The sequence below is a fragment of the Electrona antarctica genome (genome assembly GCF_951216825.1).
Source record: "Electrona antarctica genome assembly, chromosome: 1".
NCBI classification, from domain to species: Eukaryota; Metazoa; Chordata; class Actinopteri; order Myctophiformes; family Myctophidae; genus Electrona; species Electrona antarctica.
Window position 1 is genome coordinate 59805843 of NC_136806.1, and position 23550 is coordinate 59829392.

General features: G+C 43.2%; 1 protein-coding gene across 1 annotated transcript in view; it reads left to right on the top strand.

Moving 5' to 3' along the window:
- Window positions 1–350: 350 nt before the first annotated feature.
- The window catches only part of slc9a6a (solute carrier family 9 member A6a), a 30412-nt gene continuing 7212 nt past the window's right edge, over window positions 351–23550 (top strand). The window contains exons 1-14 of the mRNA XM_079524012.1: window positions 351–898; window positions 2722–2921; window positions 6276–6353; window positions 8349–8425; window positions 9604–9716; window positions 11178–11283; window positions 14425–14584; window positions 15057–15153; window positions 16230–16318; window positions 16601–16714; window positions 18264–18375; window positions 22063–22216; window positions 22850–22880; window positions 22976–23061. Of these exons, the coding sequence (XP_079380138.1) occupies window positions 616–898; window positions 2722–2921; window positions 6276–6353; window positions 8349–8425; window positions 9604–9716; window positions 11178–11283; window positions 14425–14584; window positions 15057–15153; window positions 16230–16318; window positions 16601–16714; window positions 18264–18375; window positions 22063–22216; window positions 22850–22880; window positions 22976–23061 (1700 nt within the window). The 5' untranslated portion in view covers window positions 351–615. The remainder of the gene's footprint in view (window positions 899–2721; window positions 2922–6275; window positions 6354–8348; window positions 8426–9603; window positions 9717–11177; window positions 11284–14424; window positions 14585–15056; window positions 15154–16229; window positions 16319–16600; window positions 16715–18263; window positions 18376–22062; window positions 22217–22849; window positions 22881–22975; window positions 23062–23550) is intronic.

Below are 23550 nucleotides of genomic sequence, written 5' to 3' on the forward strand. Positions count from 1 at the left end.
GTACCATCGTTTATTAACTATTTATGCAATAGTCATCCAGCCTTTAACACACGTTTTTTCAAGTCAAAAAATGTAGAATTAGTCATTTAAATAAATTACGTCTCTTTATATACCGTCCATCTCACTTCCGGTTCAACATAATAATAAGCAAACAAGGCTTCACAATAAGAGTCGAATGCGAGAACGAGTACTAGGCTAGTGTAAGGCCACCTTTAGCTGCTACAACGATTTATATATATATGTTTTTTAAAACAATACAATTACAAGTCACTCTTCCAAAATCAGCCTCAGCAAAAACATCTCGTGGCATTTCATGGTACAGATCGTCCTGCGGATTCGCATTTTACCCAGCAACATTTCGCAAAATACTTTTATATCGAAAGGAGGAAAAAGAAAAACATAGAAGTTGAACAGCTTCTGGAAAAAACGAGTTTCACATCCGGGGCCAGCCGGGGGAGGATTTATGTTGCTGTCGTCTCACTGCTGCTGCTGTTGCTGTGTTATCTCCAAGCTCAGCTCAGCTTACATAAAGAACAACAACACCTCAGGAAAACTTTGATTGATTGTAATATCGACGACAACAACAACAAAACATCCCTACATTTTTTTGACAGAATGGGTTTCAGAGTGACAACGAGGAGGGCAACGAGGGCGCTGTGGCTGCTGATGTTGGTGAGCCTGTCTGTGTGCGTGTGTGTTTGCAGAGCATCGTCTCCAGAGGAGGACAGTGCCATGGAGAACATCTATACCGAGAAGAAGGCAGAGAGCCACCACCGGCAGGACAGCGCCGACCTGCTCATCTTCATCATGCTGCTCACCCTCACCATCTTGACCATTTGGCTGTTTAAGCACCGGCGATTCAGGTTTCTGCATGAAACTGGTCTGGCGATGATTTATGGTGAGATCAACCCCCCGCCCCCCACCACCACCACCACCACCTGACTGACTGTGTGTGATCTCATCTGTGCAATCAATGACTGATCGATTGCCTAATGTTATACTCGTAGATTTGCCTAGAAATATAATATGGTGCCTTGTTGTTACAAATTCTATGTTGAATTAAATTGGGAATGCTTGGATACAAACTGTGCTAAAGGATGAATGGTCCTGTGTAGCCGTTGTGCTTGGCTTTTTGCCCCCTTTACCCACAGTAGCCCCTTTCGAAAGCCTGTATACATTTTTAAGTGGTGCAACCTGTGCACTTCAAGGATCAGCTATGCATGTATGTATGTATGTATGTATGTATGTATGTATGTATGTATGTATGTATGTACGTACGTACCAACAACAGGCGCTGTTGCACCACTTACTTCAGGTCTGATATTTGTATTTGGGATGATATACAAAAATCACACCCATGTGAAGTGAGCAGTGCCCTTTCTGATGATGTCGCATCACATGACAGTAACCACAGTAACTGTGGTAGCACAGCTCAAAAAAGGTATAGGGCTTCCAATAGAATACCAAACAACTCGCCCCTGCGAAAAGTGTTAATTTAGTTAACAGTTAATTTAGTATCTCCCTCCCTCTCCCTGCTGAAAACTGAAATGATCTTGTATACACTATACAGATTTATTTGTATAGTAGTCGATCTCTGTAAAATCAAGAAAGAATGACATGAGACAGCGATTGCTTTCTTTCAGCGCTGTGTAAACAATCCATGTAGCCCATGTTTTGTAATTGCATCATCATGCTATTATTATGTCCATAGATATACAGAGTGAACATAACAATTATAAATTAATATGATAATACCTTTTTTATGTAATCGCCAACATGAATTATGTTTGTTATTTCAACAATATATCTGATTTCTTAATGTCATGCATACCATGTGGTGGTCTATCTATTAATCAATACAGCTGGGTAGAGTAGTGGGGTGAGATGGACATGGGGCGCCCGTACCCGTTACCTTCCAATATAGGGGATAGCTTGAGCATCAGCCTGTCCCATTTAACAGTTGGACGGCATAAACGCTTTACCCGCTATTTAATCAAATATTCTACGCTGCTGAGATTGTTTTATTACCTTTAGAGCATACGCTGAAGTATTTGCAGCTTTCAACCACGAAAATCCGGCGAAGAATGGTCCGTCGGCTTGTTATGATCAGACACACCAGCGGCCATGACAATGCGATACAAAACCACAGAGCAGAGCAAGTTGTAGTCTAACGGCCAAGCTACACCAGGCTTTTCTCGCGCGTTTACCCTAAACGCGCGGCCCGCGCGTGCGTTTTTTAAAATAGGACTGGACCCAAATTAGAAAACGTGCGAGAAAAGCCTGGTGTAGCTTGGCAGTAAACAAACGGCCCGTCCACTTGCATTGGGCTCAATTTCCCAGAAGCCCAGAGGTTGAATTGATTTCCGGTTTCTTCATCATAACCCGACGGCCTCGTCACCAGGTCCCGGATAAATCCGCCGTTTCTTTTTAATTATTTTAAAACGGCAAATTCAACGCATTAAACAAATGTCGGGTATAGCGTTTTACGCGCGGTGGAACCCTGGATTAAACAATTAGCGGCCGTCAAACTGTTAAAATACTGGCCAGTAAACTATATTGTATCAACTTTATCTTAGAGCCACCTCAGCATTTAGTTAATATGGTTCCAAGGATGCCATAAAAACATGTCGTCTTTGTACATCCCCTCTCTGGTAAGAGAAACATGTATAGAAAATCACAGCTCTTCCTTCTTCTCCCACAACGTTTTCTCTCTCCGTCTAGGGGTCCTAGTTGGAGTCGTCCTGCGCTACGGCATCCATGTGCCGCGAGACATCAGCAACGTCACCCTGAGCTGCCCTGTAAACTCCAGCCCTGCCACCCTGCTGGTGAACGTCAGTGGCAGGTACTACGAATACACCCTGAAAGGAGAGATCAACGCCAACGAGGTGGATGAGGTGCAGGACAACGAGATGCTGCGAAAGGTAGAGGCAACGTCTAATTGATTGATTTATTAACAGTTTGCAGAATTACAGTACATTTCAAGTACAACTCAATACAAAAAACTGTTAACTGTGAGTGGACGACGCCATAAAGCATTACACTTGTTTACAATAGGGCCCACCATTTTCAATTCATCAAAACATTTAGAGATGCACAAATATACACAACTATATAGTCAAAACAGAAATCGTCGTAGGAGGTAAAATGGGAAAAGAAACAGGAGCCATTTTCAGAGCCATTTTCTCACATGGAATTCATAATATTGCTGGATAAAAATTGCCAGTGACTGTCCACTGTAATGACATCTGCTCTCACATTAGATTAATGTAATAATGACTGCAGCACGGCCACGGTAATGCTTGCATAAGAGGTGTCTACAGCCCACGGGACTGGGCATTTGGGGAAGATAATCATGTGTATTTGGGGCAAACAGCAATCCTCCCTCAACTGAGCTAGATGTCATTGTGTCACTGTCAAATGTGTAAAACCAGGGAATATCTACTATTGAAAGTAATAGCATTGTCGTTGATAATCTATGCATCTGTGAATCCCTTAGTTGCCCCACATTGTTGTTCTTGTGAAGTACTTTTCTTCTTATTGACGTTTATAAAGATTTCTGTCCATTTACCAGTCTAAATGGACAGTAATTTTTTATGAACGTCAATTTCCAATCCAATCCACTTTATTTATATAGCACATTTCACAACGCAAGGTTTACAAAGTGCTGTACAGAAAGTCAAAAGCTAAATACACTATAAAGCTAAAACAAAAGACACCAACAAACCACACAGTAGAAAAAGGACACATTACAACAAGCCACAGAAAAACACAGAACTCTCAAACGGAATTAAAAGCCAAGGTGGGTCTTAAGGCGAGATTTAAAAGTCGATGGTGGGGGCGAGTTTCACAAGGAAGGAAGCTCATTCCACAGTTTGGGGGCTATGACAGAAAAGGCTCGGTCACCTCTGGTCTTTTTGTGACCTGGAGATTCAACTGGCCAGCAGAACGCAATGACCTTGAGGGAGTGTAAACCTCTATAAGGTCACAAAGATACTGTGGCGCAAGACCGTTCAGTGATTTAAAGACAAACAATAAAATCTTGAAATCAACTCTAAAACGGACGGGGAGAGCCAGTGAACATTAGAGATGGGCAAAACCATAGGAAATGACAAGGTCTAACGTGTGTCCGAGCTCGTGTGTAGGTTCATTAACGTGCTGAACAAGGTTAAAAGCATCGAGTACATCCAATAACTCTTTAGCCAATGGCTTAGAGATGCAGCAAACGTGAACGTTGGTATCAATTAGGCATTTATCGTATTTGATCAGAACGCCGGCCAAGAAGTCCTTTATAAAGTCCTTATTGTATCCAGGCGGACGGTAAATAACCGCACAAAGTACAGGGTCAGATCGACGCAGTTCAAACAAACTCAGTTCGAAAGAGGAGAACGACAGCGGTGTCAAAGGCCTTAGTTACAATAAAGACTGTTTTTAAAAATAGTAGCGATTAAATTGATAATGTGCAGGTATCAAACAAGTAGGTTTGCCCTTGAATTCATAGAAGAAATAGCAATCTCGCCAAGTAGAGTTGAACACCCGATTTTCCTCAACAAGCTTTCTTTTCTTGGACGGCATTTGGAATCACAGCAGCAGCGTCTCTCTCCTCAGTACTCCGTTTTCAAGTGAATAGTGAAACGTTGGTACCTGAGCCCTGTATTCATGTTATCATTGTGAATGATGACGTAAATGACTGAGGCCACCCATGGTGAAACTAATGCTAATTACAACAAGGGCTGGCTATTGTACTCTCTAGTATACTAATTCCTAGTGTGGGCCATGGCCATGATGAATACAGTCATCCGCGGCGTTAGAGGTACGCGTACATGGTGGTTCAAAGTTGGAAGCTTTGAGAACAAGCCAAGGGCACCCACTCGAGATATTGGTGTATGAACTAGATTAGATTAGACTTTATTGTCCCGGCCGGAGGAGATTGTGTTCACACAGTCCGTTCAACACAGAAACACAGTATAGCATAAAAACACAGCAATGTAAAGACAATACATAGAATAAGTTTGTTTAATGCTGTAATCACAGAGTGGACACAACACAAATCTCCTGCAAAATAAATGCAAGCTTTTTACATTTTAAAGTCATAACTCCGTCCAGATCGCAGTAATGTGAAGCAATGATTTAAGGCAGGGGATGATCAGTGTAATTTGCTATTGTGAGTGCTAGGCACGTGTTGGCTCTGTCATTCATGTCTGACATTTTTGGAAGACGGGCTGAATTATGCTTTGTACCGTCAAATCAAGAGTTCTGGGGAATTCAGATTTTACGGAGGCCAGTTTCGAATTGCAGGTGCTCTCGGGTGCCCTTTGAGAGCGGTTTTGAAGGAGTCAAGGGATTTGCATGTCTTAATGACTGTTGGTAGGGCATTCCACATTTTGGTGGCATAGGAGCGAAAATAATTTAGCCCCTTGTTTGTGCCGAATCTGGGTTGTACATGGTTCGTTGCACTTCCTCTGGTGTTATGGGTGTGGACTTCGTTAACATTAACATTAAGGAAGTATCTACACAGGTACATGGGTATCTTGGTGGAGTATCGAATCTTGTGGACCAGACCCATTGCAAGATGCTGTACTCTGTCGTCAACCCTAGGCCATTCCAGCCTGTCAAAGTGGGCAGGGGTGAGGTGGGTTCGGGGGGTGAGGCCAAGTAGGAGCCTGACCAGTTGGTTTTGGGAAGTCTGGAGCCTAGTTTTAAGGGCCTTTGAGGTGCTGTGGTACCAGCAGGTGCATGCATAGTCAAAGAAACCTTGTATGAGGGCTCCTGTTAAGGTCTTCAAGGTGTTTTTTTGTTGACCAGTGAGGAGATCCTGTAAAGGATTAGCCTCCAGGATGGAACCTAGGTAGGTAATTTCATCTTTACATTATTAATCAGGGCAGCCTTAGATTTAATTTTGACATTCCAATTTCCACACTGATCATTTGTCTTTTGATGCGATTCAAAAGTGATTGAATGCGATTTTTTTTTAAAAGTGAATAAGTGAAACTGTCCCCCATCTTGTGTTCAGGAACTATGTTCCCTTGCGCTTGGTTTAAGTAGCAGCTGCCTCATTCCATCCTTGAAGTGTCAGACTTTGATGATGCAAAGATCAAAGCCAAAAATAGAGGGTAGGGGGGGGAGTCTAAATGTTTTGTCTGCTCCAGAATTGGCATTCATTAGCACAGTGCCAATGCCTTATTTTTCTTTTTCATTACTATAAATTATTGTAAAATGGAATGATTTTGCATGTTAATGTGCTACTGTTTACCTTCTGTTGTTGTTGTTTGACTCAGGTGACCTTTGACCCCGAAGTATTTTTCAACATCCTCCTCCCCCCTATCATCTTCCATGCTGGCTACAGCCTGAAAAGGGTATGGTATACACTACAGGCACCGTATCTACTGCTGCACATAACCTAAATGTATGGTATACACTACAGGCACCGTATCTACTGCTGCACATAACCTAAATGTATGGTATACACTACAGGCACCGTATCTACTGCTGCACATAACCTAAATGTATTGTATACACTACAGCAGGGTTCCCCAATTCATTTTCCTCGAGGGCCATATTTTGACTAGGGTACCAGGCTGGGGGCCGAGTCCGCACGCGTGAGGTCGAGGTCTTGCCCTGAAAATGAATTTTCAGGGCAGGACCCCATTTGAAAAGGATGCCCAGTTTGACATGCATAGGCTACTGACCCCCATTTAATGCCATTTATATCTGGGCCCCCCCCCCCCCAAAAAAAAAAAAATAGTTTTTTTTCTTTTTTAAATTCTTCCGCGGGCCGCAAGGGGGCGCTCCGCGGCACATAACCTAAATGTATTGTATACACTACAGACACCGTATCTACTGCTGCACATAACCTAAATGTATGGTATACACTACAGGCACCATATCTACCGCTGCACATAACCTAAATGTATTGTATACACTACAGGCACCGTATCTACTGCTGCACATAACCTAAATGTATTGTATACACTACAGGCACCGTATCTACTGCTGCACATAACCTAAATGTATTGTATACACTACAGGCACCGTATCTACTGCTGCACATAACCTAAATGTATGGTATACACTACAGGCACCGTATCTACTGCTGCACATAACCTAAATGTATTGTATACACTACAGGCACCGTATCTACTGCTGCACATAACCTAAATGTATTGTATACACTACAGGCACCGTATCTACTGCTGCACATAACCTAAATGTATGGTATACACTACAGGCACCATATCTACTAGGGGTGGGACGATATGGGTTCCTCACGATACGATATATATTGCGATATTAGACCCTCGATAACGATAATATCACGATATTCGATATATTGCGATATATCGATATATTGTATGAAATTTCATCAACGATATATCACGATATCTGCAACTACAAAATACTTGGAACTGAAAAAATGCAGCATTTTGTATTCCCACAAAGCTGTTTGGAGACTTTGGACAAATCACCATCCAGTAATTCAGTACTTCTGGTTGCTGTGGAATCTGAGTGGGATTTGCTTTATTTTAGCTGTCATTTCCTCCTTTTCTAAACATGTTGTTCATCACTTCATTATGAACAACATTTCAAATTTCTAAAAAAATATATTTCAGCACACCCCTAATATCTACTGCTGCACATAACCTAAATGCTTAACCATATTAACATTGGGCACAGGCTTTAGTTTAGACCAGAGTAATCTAGTAAGAGAGTGGCACTCACACTAGCGTTGACTCCCATTGTAACAATTGAATGCGGAAGTGCTCATTCTATCTCAATGGGATAGTTCCAATGTTTGGAACTACCGTAAGACCCACCGCGCTCGGTCAGAGCCACTCGTTCTTGGCTATAATAAAAAATAAGGTAAGAAAATGGTTAGTCTGAAATTCTCCTTTAATGCTGATGTTCCTATTTTGGGCCTGGTTTGAAACCTTCCAAAAATGTTGAAATAACATTTCAACATTTTTCAAAAATAATGGCAAAAATAGCAGATCTACAACCTAACAGTGCATCGCATTGTGACATTGTGGAGCTTGTTGATCGGCTATTTACGCTATTGGTTGTATGACAGCTCAAGGGGGTGCATACTTAGTTTAGACTAGTCATTGGTTAGACATAACGTTGGTGAGGGCCGCGTTAAGACGACCGGATCATCCTCTATCATTCGTAACTGTCAGCATGATAACAGACAACCTCTATCGTTCCTATTGTCAGCCTAAGTAATTGAAGCATTTCATAAACTTACTTGGGTACAGGATGAAGATATGTAATATAGCAGTATTGTGTGATATTGTAGTACAGTATGTATGTAATGTATGTAATGAATCATATCTTTGAACTATTCTGTCTTTCAGAGACATTTCTTCAGAAACATGGGTTCCATACTTGCTTATGCCTTTCTGGGGACAGTCCTTTCCTGTTTCATCATTGGGTAAGAGTAAAGGTCTCCACACACCGGGCGCCAATTCTGATTTTTAAGCAGCGTTTCTCCGTCGGTTTTCCGAAAAACGCCGCCCGGTGTGCAACCACCTTAACTGGCTTATGGCCACCCTAATTAACAGTGGATTGTGCCTTCTACCTGCACTATTCATTTGTTTAATTCGTCATTTGAATGCCAATAGAAAAATCTTAACACGGCAATCCTATAGTATTATACCCAGCCCTGATGGTGGCGGTAACTTCACCATTATGCCGATTTTGACCAAATAAAGCGAATCTGGCGATCACCTCCGGTTCAACGGATCACAACATCCGCTAGCTTTTTGCACTCAGATGCACAGTCTGACCGTTAGCCAAACAAGCTAAAAGTTGCTACATTTTGTTACATTAAGCCCCCGATTACAGGGAATTAAAGATTACGTCCATTACGTCAAATGGCCATAAGGGATTTATTGATTAATTACGTCAAATACGTCAATAGCCATAAGGGGGTTAACTCCTATAGCGCCTTTGCTGAAGATTATTGTCAATTGAAGCCTAAGTTTGATACTGACGCTTAACGCCATTGCCAAAGATTAATGGCAATTGCGCTTTTATAGTCGATCGAGCCAAAATGCTACTTACGTTAGCCGGTTAGCTAGCTATGTTGCTAGCACAGCACTGGATCGTCCATCTTTGATCGCCGTCGCCATAATAATCCATTCTATCTGTTTCTTTCAATCGCCTCTATCTCCTATTCCTTGTCCCAGATGGCATTTTGGTCAAAACAGCGTTTCTTTGACGGCACAGAGCTGGCGATGTGGAGCTCTCCAGTGCACCGGCATAGATCGATCAAGGCCTGTCTCTGCTCCGTCGAGCGTCCTAGGATAAGCTACTTCCGGTAGACTTGAACTGTGGCTTTTCAAAATAAGAGCTCAAATTTAAAAAAATGCTGGCGTGAATTAGATCCTAATTTTTCAATAAATGCTAGCGGAGTAAGAGTTAACCCATTTTGGGCGGGAACCCCTTTTGGTGTTTTAACTAGCATTATGTTATACTTTTTCAAAAATAGCACCGAGTGGCACGCTATGAGCTTGTAGATCTGCTATTTTTGAAAAATCATGAAAATGAATCTGACAAACGGGTTGAGAACCACTGTTTTAAGGTACCCGCTGTTTCTCTATGTTTCAGGTTGATGATGTATGGCTGTGTGACGCTAATGAAGAAGGTGGGCCAGCTGCACGGGGACTTTTTCTTCACGGACTGTCTGTTCTTCGGGGCCATTCTGTCTGCCACAGACCCTGGTGTGTATGCTAGACCTCAGACACTTGACCACATTGACCCCTGGGCATCCCTTTTGTCCCCATGTTGTTCCAGGCAGAAAATTCTCAAAAATAGCCTAGGCATATTTTGCTTAATTCTTACTGGCCTTATGCCAGTATTGCACAGCAAAAAGATCTCCAAGTTCACATGCGTTGTGGACTTAAAGGACAACTTTAGTTTTTTTTCAACCAAGGTTCATGTTTTAGGTTGTTATTAGAGAAAGTAAAAGATGAGTTATTTTTTTTTCCATTTGCTGCTTTCTTTCGTTTTAGGGATTTTAGCTGTTTTTGACAGGGGGCGGGGGCATTCGAGCATGGGGCTAAATATGTATTTTTTTACAACATTTTATAGCGATTTCTTTTTTAATTATTTACTATAGTCCTAATAAACCCCAGGAAATTTCATCTGGCCACAAAAGATCACGAGATCTACTGTACTGAATGTGTCAAACTGACATATTGAGCCTATGACACACATGTGGCTTCCCCCCAGTAGGCTACCTTCACATTCAGTAGATCCTGTGATTTGTTTTTGGCCAGATGTAATTTCCTGGGGTTTATTAGGACTATAGTAAATAATAAAAAAAGAAATCGCCATAATATTTTGTATTTTGCTCGAATGCCCCCCTGTCAAAAACAGCTAAAATCCCTAAAACGAAAGAAAGCAGCAAATAAAATAAAAAAGAACACTAATCTTTTACTTTCTCTAATAACCTGGGGGCTGCGCAACAGTGACACTTGGTTGTGAAATCCAACCAAACCCTATTTTCGTGCTCTGACAGACCCAGTGACACACAAAGGTCCGTAATTTGTTTTTGAGTGGCTGCACCACTCAAAAAAGAAAAGGAAATCCTTCTCAGAAACCAAAAACTTTAAAAGCCATAAACGAGAAGATGTCTGACAAAAAAATCAGTGAAAGCAAAAAAACATGGCCTCCTGTCAGCAGCACCACATAACTGACGTCGACATGTATACGGGGAGATTCATACTTACTTGCGCTTGCGTGTTGTGCACGCGTCGTGCACAGTACAGTTGGGTGCCACCGATCATTTGACCCCTTTAGGCCTGACCTAATTTTTTTTTTAAATCCTTCTAAATCCTCCAGTTTTCTGAAATAAATATTTTCACGATTTTTCAAAAATAGCAGACCTACTCGGTGGCGCGCTATGAGCTTGTAGATCTGCTATTTTTCAATAGCTAAATTATAACAATGTTTAAAACACCAAAAGGGGTTCCCGCCCAAAATGGGTTAACTGTCCTTTTGAGCAGATCACGCAAACCTCAGCAAAAAGAAAAGGACAATATCGATGGCCTCCAACTGTATGTCGTCGTTGCATGAGACGAGTATAAATCGGGCGTTACGGTTTGGATCCAATCCAATAACACAAAGGGGAGAATGCAGAACTATGTCACGAAGCGTGTCGTTCCTGTTTTGTGTTGCAGTGACGGTCCTGGCCATCTTCAATGAGCTGCAGGTGGATGTGGACCTGTACGCCTTGCTGTTTGGAGAGAGCGTCCTCAACGACGCCGTGGCCGTAGTGCTGTCCTCGTAAGTCCCTCTCTGTGCACCTCGTGTTAACGCCACTGATTCTGCTTATCCCACCTCTCCCCATCCATGTCAGTATTGGAATCTTAACCCATTTACGCCCGACCTCGAAATTTAAAAAAATCTTCAAAATCCTCCAGTTTTCTGAAATAAATATTTTCACGATTTTTCAAAAAAATAGCAGACCTACAAGCTCGTAGCGCGCCACTCGGTGGCGCGCTATGAGCTTGTAGATCTGCTATTTTTCAATAGCTAAATTACAACATAATGTTTAAAACACCAAAAGGGGTTCCCGCCCCAAAACGGGTTAATATCAGTAAACTACGTCATCTGGTTGGTTTAGATAAGGTCATCTGAGCCTTGCCGTACTGGGTTTTGTGAGGGAGAGATGGTGCGATGTGTGTGAGTCATGCAATTTTGTATCGATTTGACCAGTGACCTTTTTGGTAACGTGATATCAGCTTGCTCATTAACGGTGTTGGGGGACGGGGGGTGTCTTGTCTGTCTGTCTGTCTTGTCTGTCTTGTCTGTCTGTCTTGCCCTCCAGGCTAACGTTAGCTCATCGCTCTGTCTCCTCTTCCCCCTCCTCTATGTTGCAACTCTGCTGTTATTTCCCCCCCCCGCAGAATTGTTATTTATTATGGCAGGCACAGCGGGGGGGCGCGACCCGCCCCCGCCGGAGCGATCAGTCACTGGGGAGAGGGTGCGGAGGAGACTCTGGCCACGCCCCGGAACGGCTGTACCAAGTAGAGCATGGCAGTGTGTGTCTCTGCGGTGCCTTCACATAAAAACAGAAACAAATCTACCAGCTATGTGTAATCCCAAGGAGAGAGGATTTTTTTGACCTGAGATCAGATTCTAAAAATGTCTTCCTACATCCTGACAGTTTTCTGAAAAAGCCATGTTTCTATGTCAGTCGTTCTTCGATTTTTCAAAAATAGCAGACCTACAAGCTTGTAGTGCGCCACTCGGTGGCGCGCTATGAGCTTGTAGACCGTCCAGAATGGGTTAATGCTATATTTCTGCCTCGTATTTAAACTGACCGGTTAACCCATTTAGGCCTGACGTCGAAATTTAAAAAAAAAAAGTCTTCTAAATTCTGACAGTTTTCTGAAATACCCATGTTTGTCAGCGGTGCTATTTTCATGTCAAGGATCCCAAAAAGATATGTAATTGGCCACCGACCCCCCCCCCCCCCCCATCTGAAAATATGTTGTTCCAGGAACCCCTCAGAAGCAAAGATTTGAGTTAAAAACGTTCGCTCTGAAAGAATATATATTCAAAGTTTTGCACCACATTTTCACTATTTTTCAAAAATAGCAGACCTACAAGCTCGTAGCGCGCCACTCGGTGGCGCGCTATGAGCTTGTAGATCTGCTATTTTTCAATAGCTAAATTATAACATAATGTTTAAAACACCAAAAGGGGTTCCCGCCCAAAATGGGTTTTAAAAGAAACGTCATTTCCAAGAGCACAGACAAAAGGAACGGGACTTGGATACTGATTAACGTTTTGGCGACAGTCCCCTAAAAAGCTAGTCTGGTGATTTGTTACTGTGTGTGTGTCTGGGGGGACTGAGACTGCAGAATGTAAATAACTCCTGTGTATAGAAGAAGCAAAACCTGATTCAAATAATTTTTGCTTTAGTTGACTTAGGAGCCAGATGGATGGGGTTTGTCAAATAGTCAAATGACTTGCCAGAATCAGAACGTATTAGTATTTGTCAATTTGGCAACGTGTTCACGATGAGTGACAGCCTGAGGTTACAGCCAATATTAAGTTAATGAGTGACAGCCTGAGGTTATAGCCAATATTAAGTTAACCGACTTGTCCTGGTGACAAGAACCGCCTCCATCTGGCTTTGAAAACAAGGTTTAATCACATTCACAAATATTGATTATTTTTTTCCTGATTCTCAAAGCATGGTGCAGCCCTCTCTATTCCTAACGCTGCACACCTCTACCTGCTACTCTGTTTTTACTCCTCCTTTCAGTCCCCCAGCCTCCCTGCTCTTGAAGCTTGTGCTGAGTTTTTCGAGTGATACCCAAGGTCTCCTGAGACTCCCGTTGAGAGTCTCCAGAGGCCATAGGTTATTTTTGCTATGTGAATCTCAAGAGAGTGTAAGGGCCGATTCATACTCCTATTTTAGAGCCGAATAAAAGTCTGTTCGGCTCTGTAGAGCCTACAATGTGACGTCATTTGAGGTTCGGGGGGGGGGGGTACCGTCCTAAAGTCGGCTCTTCGGTGCTACTGAAAATGTCTGACGAGCCGAAATAATTTCGGCACTACAGTGCCGAAACAGCGGTAAAATAGGAGTATGAATCGGCCCTAATAGTTCTACCTAAGGGTCATGCTCTCAGGGGGTGTTCCGGGTGGTGCAGGGGAACAAGTTCCAGCCCACACCGCCATGGAGACTATAGGGTCGCTCCACAGTTAACACAATTTGGCCGTGTCTGCAGGTGGGAAGCCCCGGGGCAGGGAAGGCGATCTGTTGTTGCTGTGTAGTCCTACAGGTTGGTCAGAGAGCGCCTGTTCAGGAGGGGGACGTTCTAGTTGTTCCTCTGCATGCGTTACGCTCTCCCGGTGAACCTCCTCACTGTCCGGTGAAAAGAAGTCACTGGATGACCACCTGTATTGGAGGTGACCCTCCCACTTGACCCAACTGTGTGTGGTTAAAAATTGGGAATTGGCATTACTACTACATTGGGGCATAACTACTATATTTGTGGGGGGGTGGGGGGTGGGGGGGGGCAGAACTGCGTAATTGTTGATGTCTGTGATGGCCCCTCTCATTGGGGAACAGAGAAGACGGTTTTGAAATTCAGATTATGAGCCCTAAAATGCAAAGAAGCCGACATTGATGAATTATGCAGTCACATGCAAAAGTTGTTTACCTAGTAAGGATGCTGCTGCCGGCGGCACACATCATGGAAATACTTTAGTTTTCTACAGTACATGATGTGGTAATTGCCATTTTTTATATGTTTTACATGCTATCACATGTAAAAACATTGTAGGCGGGCCTCTCTACCCCCCCCATTCATCATGTATTATTTGGTTACGCTTCCAAATACTTTGCAAATATAGGATGGCTTTTTTACTTTAGCTTGTCCGCTTGCTAAACTGTTGTTCTCGTCCTTCCAGGTCTATAGTGGCATACCAGCCGGCGGGGGACAACACGCACACCTTTGAGGTCATGGCTATGCTTAAGTCCTTTGGCGTCTTCCTGGGGGTCTTCAGTGGTTCCTTTGCTCTGGGAGTAGCCACCGGGGTCTCCACAGCACTCATATCCTTTTACCCTTCTGTGAAAAGTCCATTAATAATAATCCTCCACCAGATCATAATATGATCTGGTGAGTTAATTTAAACATAATCATGAATTGGAAATATTATTTCCAAATCATGATTATGTTTAAATTAACTCAATCTGTGCCAGGAACGTTTGGTTACGTTTTAAGCAGTAAAACCCCCTGTGCCAAGATGTACAGTTACGTTATTTAAAAAAAAAAACATTATTTTTAATCTGACGTGCACGCGATGAGCCCACGGTTATTTATTCTTTAATTTGTCCCATATCTCTGGCACCTGGTCAGCGTTTCTGTTTAACGCCGCGCTACGAGCTCGTAGCGCGGCATGAACTTATAGATCTGCATTAGTGTAAAGTAAAAAGAAAAAAAATGGTTAAAGTGTTTCAAATCTAAAGTGACACGGATGCTTTCCTGGTTTGTTTGTGTGTATTGTTGATGTCCTTGACCAGTGTGTTTTACGTGACCAAGTTCACCAAACTGAGGGATTTCCAGCTGTTGGAGACGGCCTTGTTTTTCCTCTTGTCCTGGAGCACATTCCTGCTGGCTGAGGCCTGCGGCTTCACAGGTAACGTATACCAGGGACACGCACACATAGACATCACAGAATTTTGGGGTGCTTTTGGGGTGCTTAGTTTAGACTAGTCATTGGTTAGACATGGGTTAAGGTTAGGTTTAGGTGTGCTGCCCCGTGGGAGGTTAGGTTTAGGGTGAGGGTTTGAGATAGGTTGTAGTTGTAGGACTAATGACTGGTCTAACCAATGACTAGTCTAAACCAAAAACTGTCTAAACTAAGTACTGCACCCCTGTCCTTTTACCCGTCTGTAAAACAACTGCCCTTTCCAGACCACCACGAATGCAGCATTTACTATGGTGAAAGAAATTGTGAGCTTGTAGATTGGCTATTTTCAGCATGCCACCAAGTGTACGTCTAGTGGATCTCTTGTCCACTAGCCCCTTCCTAACATTTTAGTCTAGTTTTTATTTGTTGACGAAATTGTCAATATATTTAGTCTTAGTCATCATAGCTTAGTTTTAATTTAGTTTCAGTTTCAGTTTTCGTCAGTGAAAAAATGTACCCGGTAGTCGACGTATATTTTTCGTCATAGTATTAGTCGACGAAATCTACACTGCTAAACGGCAGAGTCTGGAGCTCTCTGGTGGAGCTGTTGCCCCCGCGACCCGACTACGGATAAGCGGTTGAAGATGGATGGATGGATAAACGGCCTAGGTTGAATGTTCAAATCCCACGCATTTTAAAAATGTACAGTTGGAGGCCATCGATATTGTCCTTTTCTTTTTGCTGAGGTTTGCGTGATCTGCGCAAAACCCCTTTTGGTGTTTTAAACATTATGTTATAATTTAGCTATTGAAAAATAGCAGATCTACAAGCTCATAGCGCGCCACCGAGTGGCGCGCTACGAGCTTGTAGGTCTGCTATTTTTGAAAAATCGTGAAAATATTTATTTCAGAAAACTGGAGGATTTAGAAGGATTTTTTAAAATTTTGAGGTCAGGCCTGAATGGGTCAAATGATAAGGGACAATATCGGTGGCACCCAACTGTACACATTTGTGATAGATTTTAACTGTGCATCTCTCTGCTCTCCCTTTCCGTCTGTGTCTCTTAATCGCTGTGCTTTTAGGCGTGGTGGCAGTCCTGTTCTGTGGCATCACCCAGGCCCACTACACCTTCAACAACCTGTCACCAGAGTCCCAGGACCGGACCAAACAGGTCTGGGCCTGTCACAATTATTACATAATCGTCTAAACGCAATTATTTGAGATAATCACAATAATTTTGTCGTAATCGTCATAATTGTTCAAAAAAATTCCCTTTCTTTTGTATAAAACTAGTAAATGTATTAGTCATTTCTTTGTATATTATTTTGACACATAATCGTGTCGTAATCGTGACAGTCCTATCAATAGCTGCCCCAAATCACCAATGATGCAGTTTTCATTACCGTCAATCAATGGAAATGTCTCGACTCTTTTTGTGTGTATTGTGTTGCAGCTGTTTGAACTCCTGAACTTCTTGGCTGAGAACTTTATCTTCTCCTACATGGGCCTGGCCCTGTTCACCTTCCAGAACCATATCTTCAATCCCATGTTCATCATCGGGGCCTTTGTATCCTAAACTGAATACGTATATATATATATATATATATGCAAATCCCAACAATAACCACATTATTGATGTTTTGACTACAAGTATTCGGGTTCATATATATCTTCTTCCCAAAAGGAATTTCAAACTAGGAAGGGTATGGCTGCCTGCATTGACATGCATAAGATCTGGTCATCCCAGCTTAGTAAGAGGTTCAAAGTAGGGTTGTCCCGATTGGATCGGGTGATCGGAAATTGGGGTCGATCACATTATTTTCAAATGATCGGAATCAGATCGGGAGCCAAAAAAAACCAATATCAATATTATATCCATATCATGATATTAACCCATTTTGGGCGGAAACCCCTTTTGGTGTTAGCATTATCTTATGCTTGAGCTCTTGAAAAATAGCAGATCTATAAGCTCATAGCGTGCCACCGAGTGGCGCGCTACAAGCTTGTACGTCTGCTATTTTTGAAAAATCTGATCTCAGGTCAAAATGGGTTAAACTAGAAATTGTCTGTGATTTGGGATATTGTACTATTGTGATATGGCATGAACGTTTTCTATAAAATATAAATATCGGATCGAGAAAATCGGTATCAGCAGATGCTCAAAATCAAATGATCGGAATCAGATCGGGAGCAAAAAAAAAACGTGATCGGGACATCCATAGTTCAAAGTAAAAAATCACACCCGTGTGAACTAAGTGGTGTAAGGTCTTATATAGACTGATCAGCTGTGGTCTGACGTAATGTCTGACGTAATGTAATCACACCCATGTGAACTGGGTGACCATAGCAACCATGCTCATTTTTTGGTACGAACAGACAGACACACAGACAGACAGACACGTAAACTAACAAAGCCAGTTGTAGGAGTGGTTTACACCACTCAAAAAATATTTAGGACGACCGTCGAGCCGATTCTACTCTATGGCTCCGAAACATGGACACCCACTTTATAATGAGAGCACAAAATCTCTTTTGGAAGAGGCACCCTGATCGACTTCTCTAATATACGGCAACCTTCCTCGTGTTTCTTCACCAGTCCGATCTAGAAGAACACTGTAAGGTTATATCTTCCCTTCTCCTCTGGAGTCCTGCCTCAAAGCAGACCAGAGGTTCCCTGATGTCATCACTAGGGATACATGCATCAGTAAGCAGGAGCTGGGGATGGCAATGAAGGACTGGGAAGGATTGTGAAATCCATCGACGACGGTCGAAAAATGATGATGATGATCCTTACATAAAAGACTACGCAGCCAGCTTGTAAGCGGTGCACTCACTGGTCTGCAAAAAGTATGGCTTTGTTTAATCGAATGGGTGGACGATTAAACAGATTTTATGATACTGATTTCAAGCTACAATCCAGGATCCACTGGTTGGCACTTGGGTGGAGTAAGAGTAAAGTAGTCTAGAGTCTGTTTATTTCCTCCCTTTCCTAAAAAAAAGTAAAATTTTTAGACATTGATGGTTTTCTCCTGACAGTAACGATATGTCAAAGCCGGCTATGCTCCATTTCTGTTTTGTCTCTGAAAGAGTGCTCCTTAACCACACCCCCTCCTCAGCTGTCTGTATTTGTGGGCAGAGCAGCCAACATCTACCCCCTCTCCTTCCTCCTCAACCTGGGACGACGCAACAAGATCAAATCCAACTTTCAGCACATGATGATGTTTGCTGGTTAGTAATATGAGGATGGTTTACCGTGTGGTGAAAATAAGTCGGGGGACAATTTTGGTTTATAAATGTATTTTATTTTTATTTCTTCCGGGATGATTTTTGGCCATATTTTCAAACCAATCGACGTGTATTTCAAATGTACTGATAACAAAAACAAAGGTGTTATATTGGATTGCAATTCTAGATATATTTACGGAAACATACAAAGGGGCAGTCGGCCAGAGTATGACACTCCTTCCGTGGAGCTCACTGAGGGAGTGCGTTGTTTGATAAGCTAGTAAGTCAGTGGTTCCCAAACCTTTTCATGTCAAGGACCCCCAAATTGACACTTAATTGGCCTGCGGACCCCCATTTGAAACGATATTTGAAGAGAAGATTTATGATAATAATTTAATTTCAAGGACCCCCAGTTTGACATGCATTTTGACCCCCATTTAATGGCATTTCTATCACTGGTACCCCCAATTTATATTGTAAAATCAATGTTAATTTAACTCCAGAGAGTGTACAAATGGAACCAAATGGACCCTAATGGTTCTATTTGTACACTCTCAGAGTTACAGACCCATAAGTGTCCATTTGGTTCCAAACTATCATTTAGCTGGGGACCCCCTGGATCTCCCTCAAGGACCCCTGGGGGTCCCTGGACCCCACTTTGGGAACCACTGACCCTAAGTAAGTCCAATTATAATTTGAGGACAGCCATGTTTTTAGGTCAATAATTAAAATGGATGTGTAATCAAGACATTTAATGGCTGTTGGAAGTGCATTCCACATTTTGGTGGCAGAGTGGTGCATATTATTTCCCCATGTTTCAGCCAAGAGTAGGGGGGAACTAGGTCAGAGGAGCTCCCTCTAGTGTTGTAGGGGGGAACTAGGTCAGAGGAGCTCCCTCTAGTGTTGTAGGGGGGAACTAGGTCAGAGGAGCTCCCTCTAGTGGTGCATATTATTTCCCCATGTTTCAGCCAAGAGTAGGGGGGAACTAGGTCAGAGGAGCTCCCTCTAGTGGTGCATATTATTTCCCCATGTTTCAGCCAAGAGTAGGGGGGAACTAGGTCAGAGGAGCTCCCTCTAGTGTTGTAGGGGGGAACTAGGTCAGAGGAGCTCCCTCTAGTGTTGTAGGGGGGAACTAGGTCAGAGGAGCTCCCTCTAGTGTTAAGAGTAGGGGGGAACTAGGTCAGAGGAGCTCCCTCTAGTGTTAAGAGTAGGGGGGAACTAGGTCAGAGGAGCTCCCTCTAGTGTTAAGAGTAGGGGGGAACTAGGTCAGAGGAGCTCCCTCTAGTGTTGTAGGGGGGAACTAGGTCAGAGGAGCTCCCTCTAGTGTTGTAGGGGGGAACTAGGTCAGAGGAGCTCCCTCTAGTGTTGTAGGGGGGAACTAGGTCAGAGGAGCTCCCTCTAGGGGAACTAGGTCAGAGGAGCTCCCTCTAGTGTTGTAGGGGGGAACTAGGTCAGAGGAGCTCCCTCTAGGGGAACTAGGTCAGAGGAGCTCCCTCTAGTGTTGTAGGGGGAACTAGGTCAGAGGAGCTCCCTCTAGTGTTGTAGGGGGAACTAGGTCAGAGGAGCTCCCTCTAGTGTTGTAGGGGGGAACTAGGTCAGAGGAGCTCCCTCTAGGTCAGAGGAGCTCCCTCTAGTGTTGTAGGGGGGAACTAGGTCAGAGGAGCTCCCTCTAGTGTTGTAGGGGGGAACTAGGTCAGAGGAGCTCCCTCTAGTGTTGTAGGGGGGAACTAGGTCAGAGGAGCTCCCTCTAGTGTTGTAGGGGGGAACTAGGTCAGAGGAGCTCCCTCTAGTGTTGTAGGGGGGAACTAGGTCTGAGGAGCTCCCTCTAGTGTTGTAGGGGGAACTAGGTCTAAGTCAGAGGAGCTCCCTCTAGTGTTGTAGGGGGGAACTAGGTCAGAGGAGCTCCCTCTAGTGTTGTAGCGGGGAACTATATCAGAGGAGCTCCCTCTAGTGTTGTAGGGGGGAACTAGGTCAGAGGAGCTCCCTCTAGTGTTGTAGGGGGGAACTAGGTCAGAGGAGCTCCCTCTAGTGTTGTAGGGGGGAACTAGGTCAGAGGAGCTCCCTCTAGTGTTGTAGCGGGGAACTATATCAGAGGAGCTCCCTCTAGTGTTGTAGGGGGGAACTAGGTCAGAGGAGCTCCCTCTAGTGTTGTAGGGGGGAACTAGGTCAGAGGAGCTCCCTCTAGTGTTGTGCTGTGAATATCCACATGGACCCTAGTGTTCCTATCAAAGCCCCCAGTAAGGCTATCCAATGTTGAAGATGCCACTACCTACTGGCGAAATGTGGAATTGCAGCACTTAATGGAAGTGGACGGACGTCCGGGGCTAGGCTAGGCTAAACTTCCGCTCGCTCGAGCCATTGAGTTATCATTGTACTTCCGGCAGTCTTCCGGGTGCTTCAAAACGCCACTGAGCAACTTCCACTGAAATGAATAGCGGGGGGGGGGGGGGGGCTAACGCTCCAGTTCGGTCTCTATCCTTTATATACTCTATGGTTCCTATGGTTGATGATATTCACACGGCTGCCATCTTGCCAGCAAGGTGATACCTACTGTAGGTGACACTTCCCATAGACAACCCATTCATCCAAACAGAAAAGTCCTCTCTAATTATATTAAACAACGTCAAAATCATCAACATTGCAGCTGTAGGGAAAGCTTGAATTATCCTCTTTCAATCTGTAAAGTGTTTGTTTCATAAAAATCCACCGTAGACATTTTATGAGCTACTTCCTGTCAAGAAATTCCTTGCAGATGATTTTTTTCTAAGTATCAGAGTATGGAAGCGCTCGTTGACTATCACTCAACGGCCCATGCGTACCACCTGTTTTGAATGTGCACATAATGCAGGAGGCAGCAGGAAGTTGCTTTACTGATAACGAGCGCTTCCAAACTCTGATACTTAGAAAAGAATCATCTGCAAGGAATTTCTTGACAGGAAGTAGCTCATAAAATGTCTACGGTGGATTTTTATTAAACAAAAACTTTACAGATTGAAAGAGGATAATTCAAGCTTTCCCTACAGCCGCAATGTTGGTGATTTTGACGTTGTTTCATATAATTAGAGAGGACTTTTCTGTTTGGATGAATGGGCTCTCTGTGGGAAGTGTCACCTAGGTATCACCCTTCTGGCAAGATGGCAGCCGTGTGAATATCATCAATTCTGGGCTCAACATTAATAGGCAAACATATATTCTGTAAAAAGATTTTTAAAAAGGAGTGGATCAATTATAAAGCCCTGGGGGGGGGGGGGACAACCACCAATGGAGTTCTTAAAGTACTAAGATTATTATCAAGAAAATGAAACTGAAATTAAATTATTTCACACAAACTTTCTATACCGACGTTAATGTGAATGCCATGTATAATGCTCAATAGGCACAATGTTATCTAACCCATTTTGGTGTTTCAAGCATTCTGTTATACTTTAGCTATTGAAAAATAGCAGATCTACAAGCTCATAGCGCGCCACCGAGTGGCGCGCTATGAGCTTGTAGGTCTGCTATTTTTGAAAAATCGTAAAAATGCGGCACAAATCTTTGAATAGGTATATATATTCTTTCAGAGGGAACGTTTTTTTATTTCGACGTCGGGCCTAAATGGGCTAATGAAAAGACAACAGACACACGTATACACAAACACACACACACACACTGACACCACAACCTCACTGTTTTTATGTTTGTATCCAGGACTGCGCGGGGCAATGACCTTTGCCCTGTCCATAAGAGACACTGCGACCTATGCCCGCCAGATGATGTTCACCACCACCCTGCTGGTGGTCTTCTTCACCGTGTGGGTTTGTGGAGGAGGCACCACCCAGATGCTTTCCTGCCAACACATACGGTATGACCACATGTCCCTCAGCCGTAGGTCAAAGCAAAGCACAGGCCATAATTGAACTGATTACTGAGTATTTAGGTCCTAGTTTGTTGTTAACCCATTTTGGGCGGGAACCCCTGATGGTGTTTCAAGCATTATGTTATACTTTAGTTTAGCTATTGAAAAAATAGCAGATATACAAGCAAGATTGTAGGTCTGCTATTTTTGAAAAAGTCGTGAAAATGTGGCGCAAATCTTTGAATATATATTTCAGAGCGAACATTTTTAACTAAAATATTGGCTTCTTGGGGGGGTCCCTGGAACTACATATTTTGAGATGGGGGTCCGTGGCCCAATAGAGATAATTCTGGGGGTCCTTGACATGAAAAAGGTTGAGCACCACGGACATAGAAACATGGGTTTTTCAGAAAAATGTTAGGATTTAGAAGCCTTTTTTTTAATCGACCTCAGTACGAAATGGGTTAATCATAGAAAAGTAATTATTTGCAAATTACCATATGACCCCAATGTTGTGTGATAGAGTGATGTGTTTCTGCTAGAATATCATTGAGCATATCTGGCCTTTAATGTTTAAAATGTGAGACTGGAAAACAAAAGTCCCCTATAATCCATTTTCCATGTTTGTTTTTTTTACAGAGTGGGAGTAGATACAGACCTAGATAACCCCGTGAGTAAAGCACTTGTAAAATATTTAGTATATTAACCACTGTCGGTACAAAAGACCATTCAAAACTACAACTGTGTTTTTGTGTTTTGTTAAAGGTGAGCATCACCGAGGGTTCAGAGAGACGGAGCACCAAACAGGAGAGTGCTTGGCTGTTCAGGATCTGGTACACCTTTGACCACAAGTATCCTTTGGTGTATACTCTTACAGCCTGGTTTACACTACCATGTGTGGCAAGTGGCAACAACACAGGGTCCTGTTGTTTGAGAGAGACTTTTAAACTGCTTTCATCACTTTATTATGAGGCTTAGTATTTTTCTTTTTTTTAACTTACAATTTAGGCATTTAGCAGACTCTCTTAACCGTCTGCCCGCCACAAACGAGGAACACGAGGGTGTAAATTAGTACCCTAGCCCGCCAAACACAAGACTCTCGTGAACCAGGGTTTACTTTCTTTAATCCAAGTTTTAATTCGGATCGTATCGTAGCTAATGAAGCTATCGCGTAAACATTGAGTGAGACACTGGCCGCGGCCATTTTGAAGATGCACGCGCATCCACTTGCATTGTAAGCCCTGTCTTCAAAGCCCTGTATCTCAGAAAGGACATTGAGGGGGCAGTTTCTGGCCCAGACAAGCGTTTTCAACGGCCTGTAGCAGGCGCTGTGATACTCG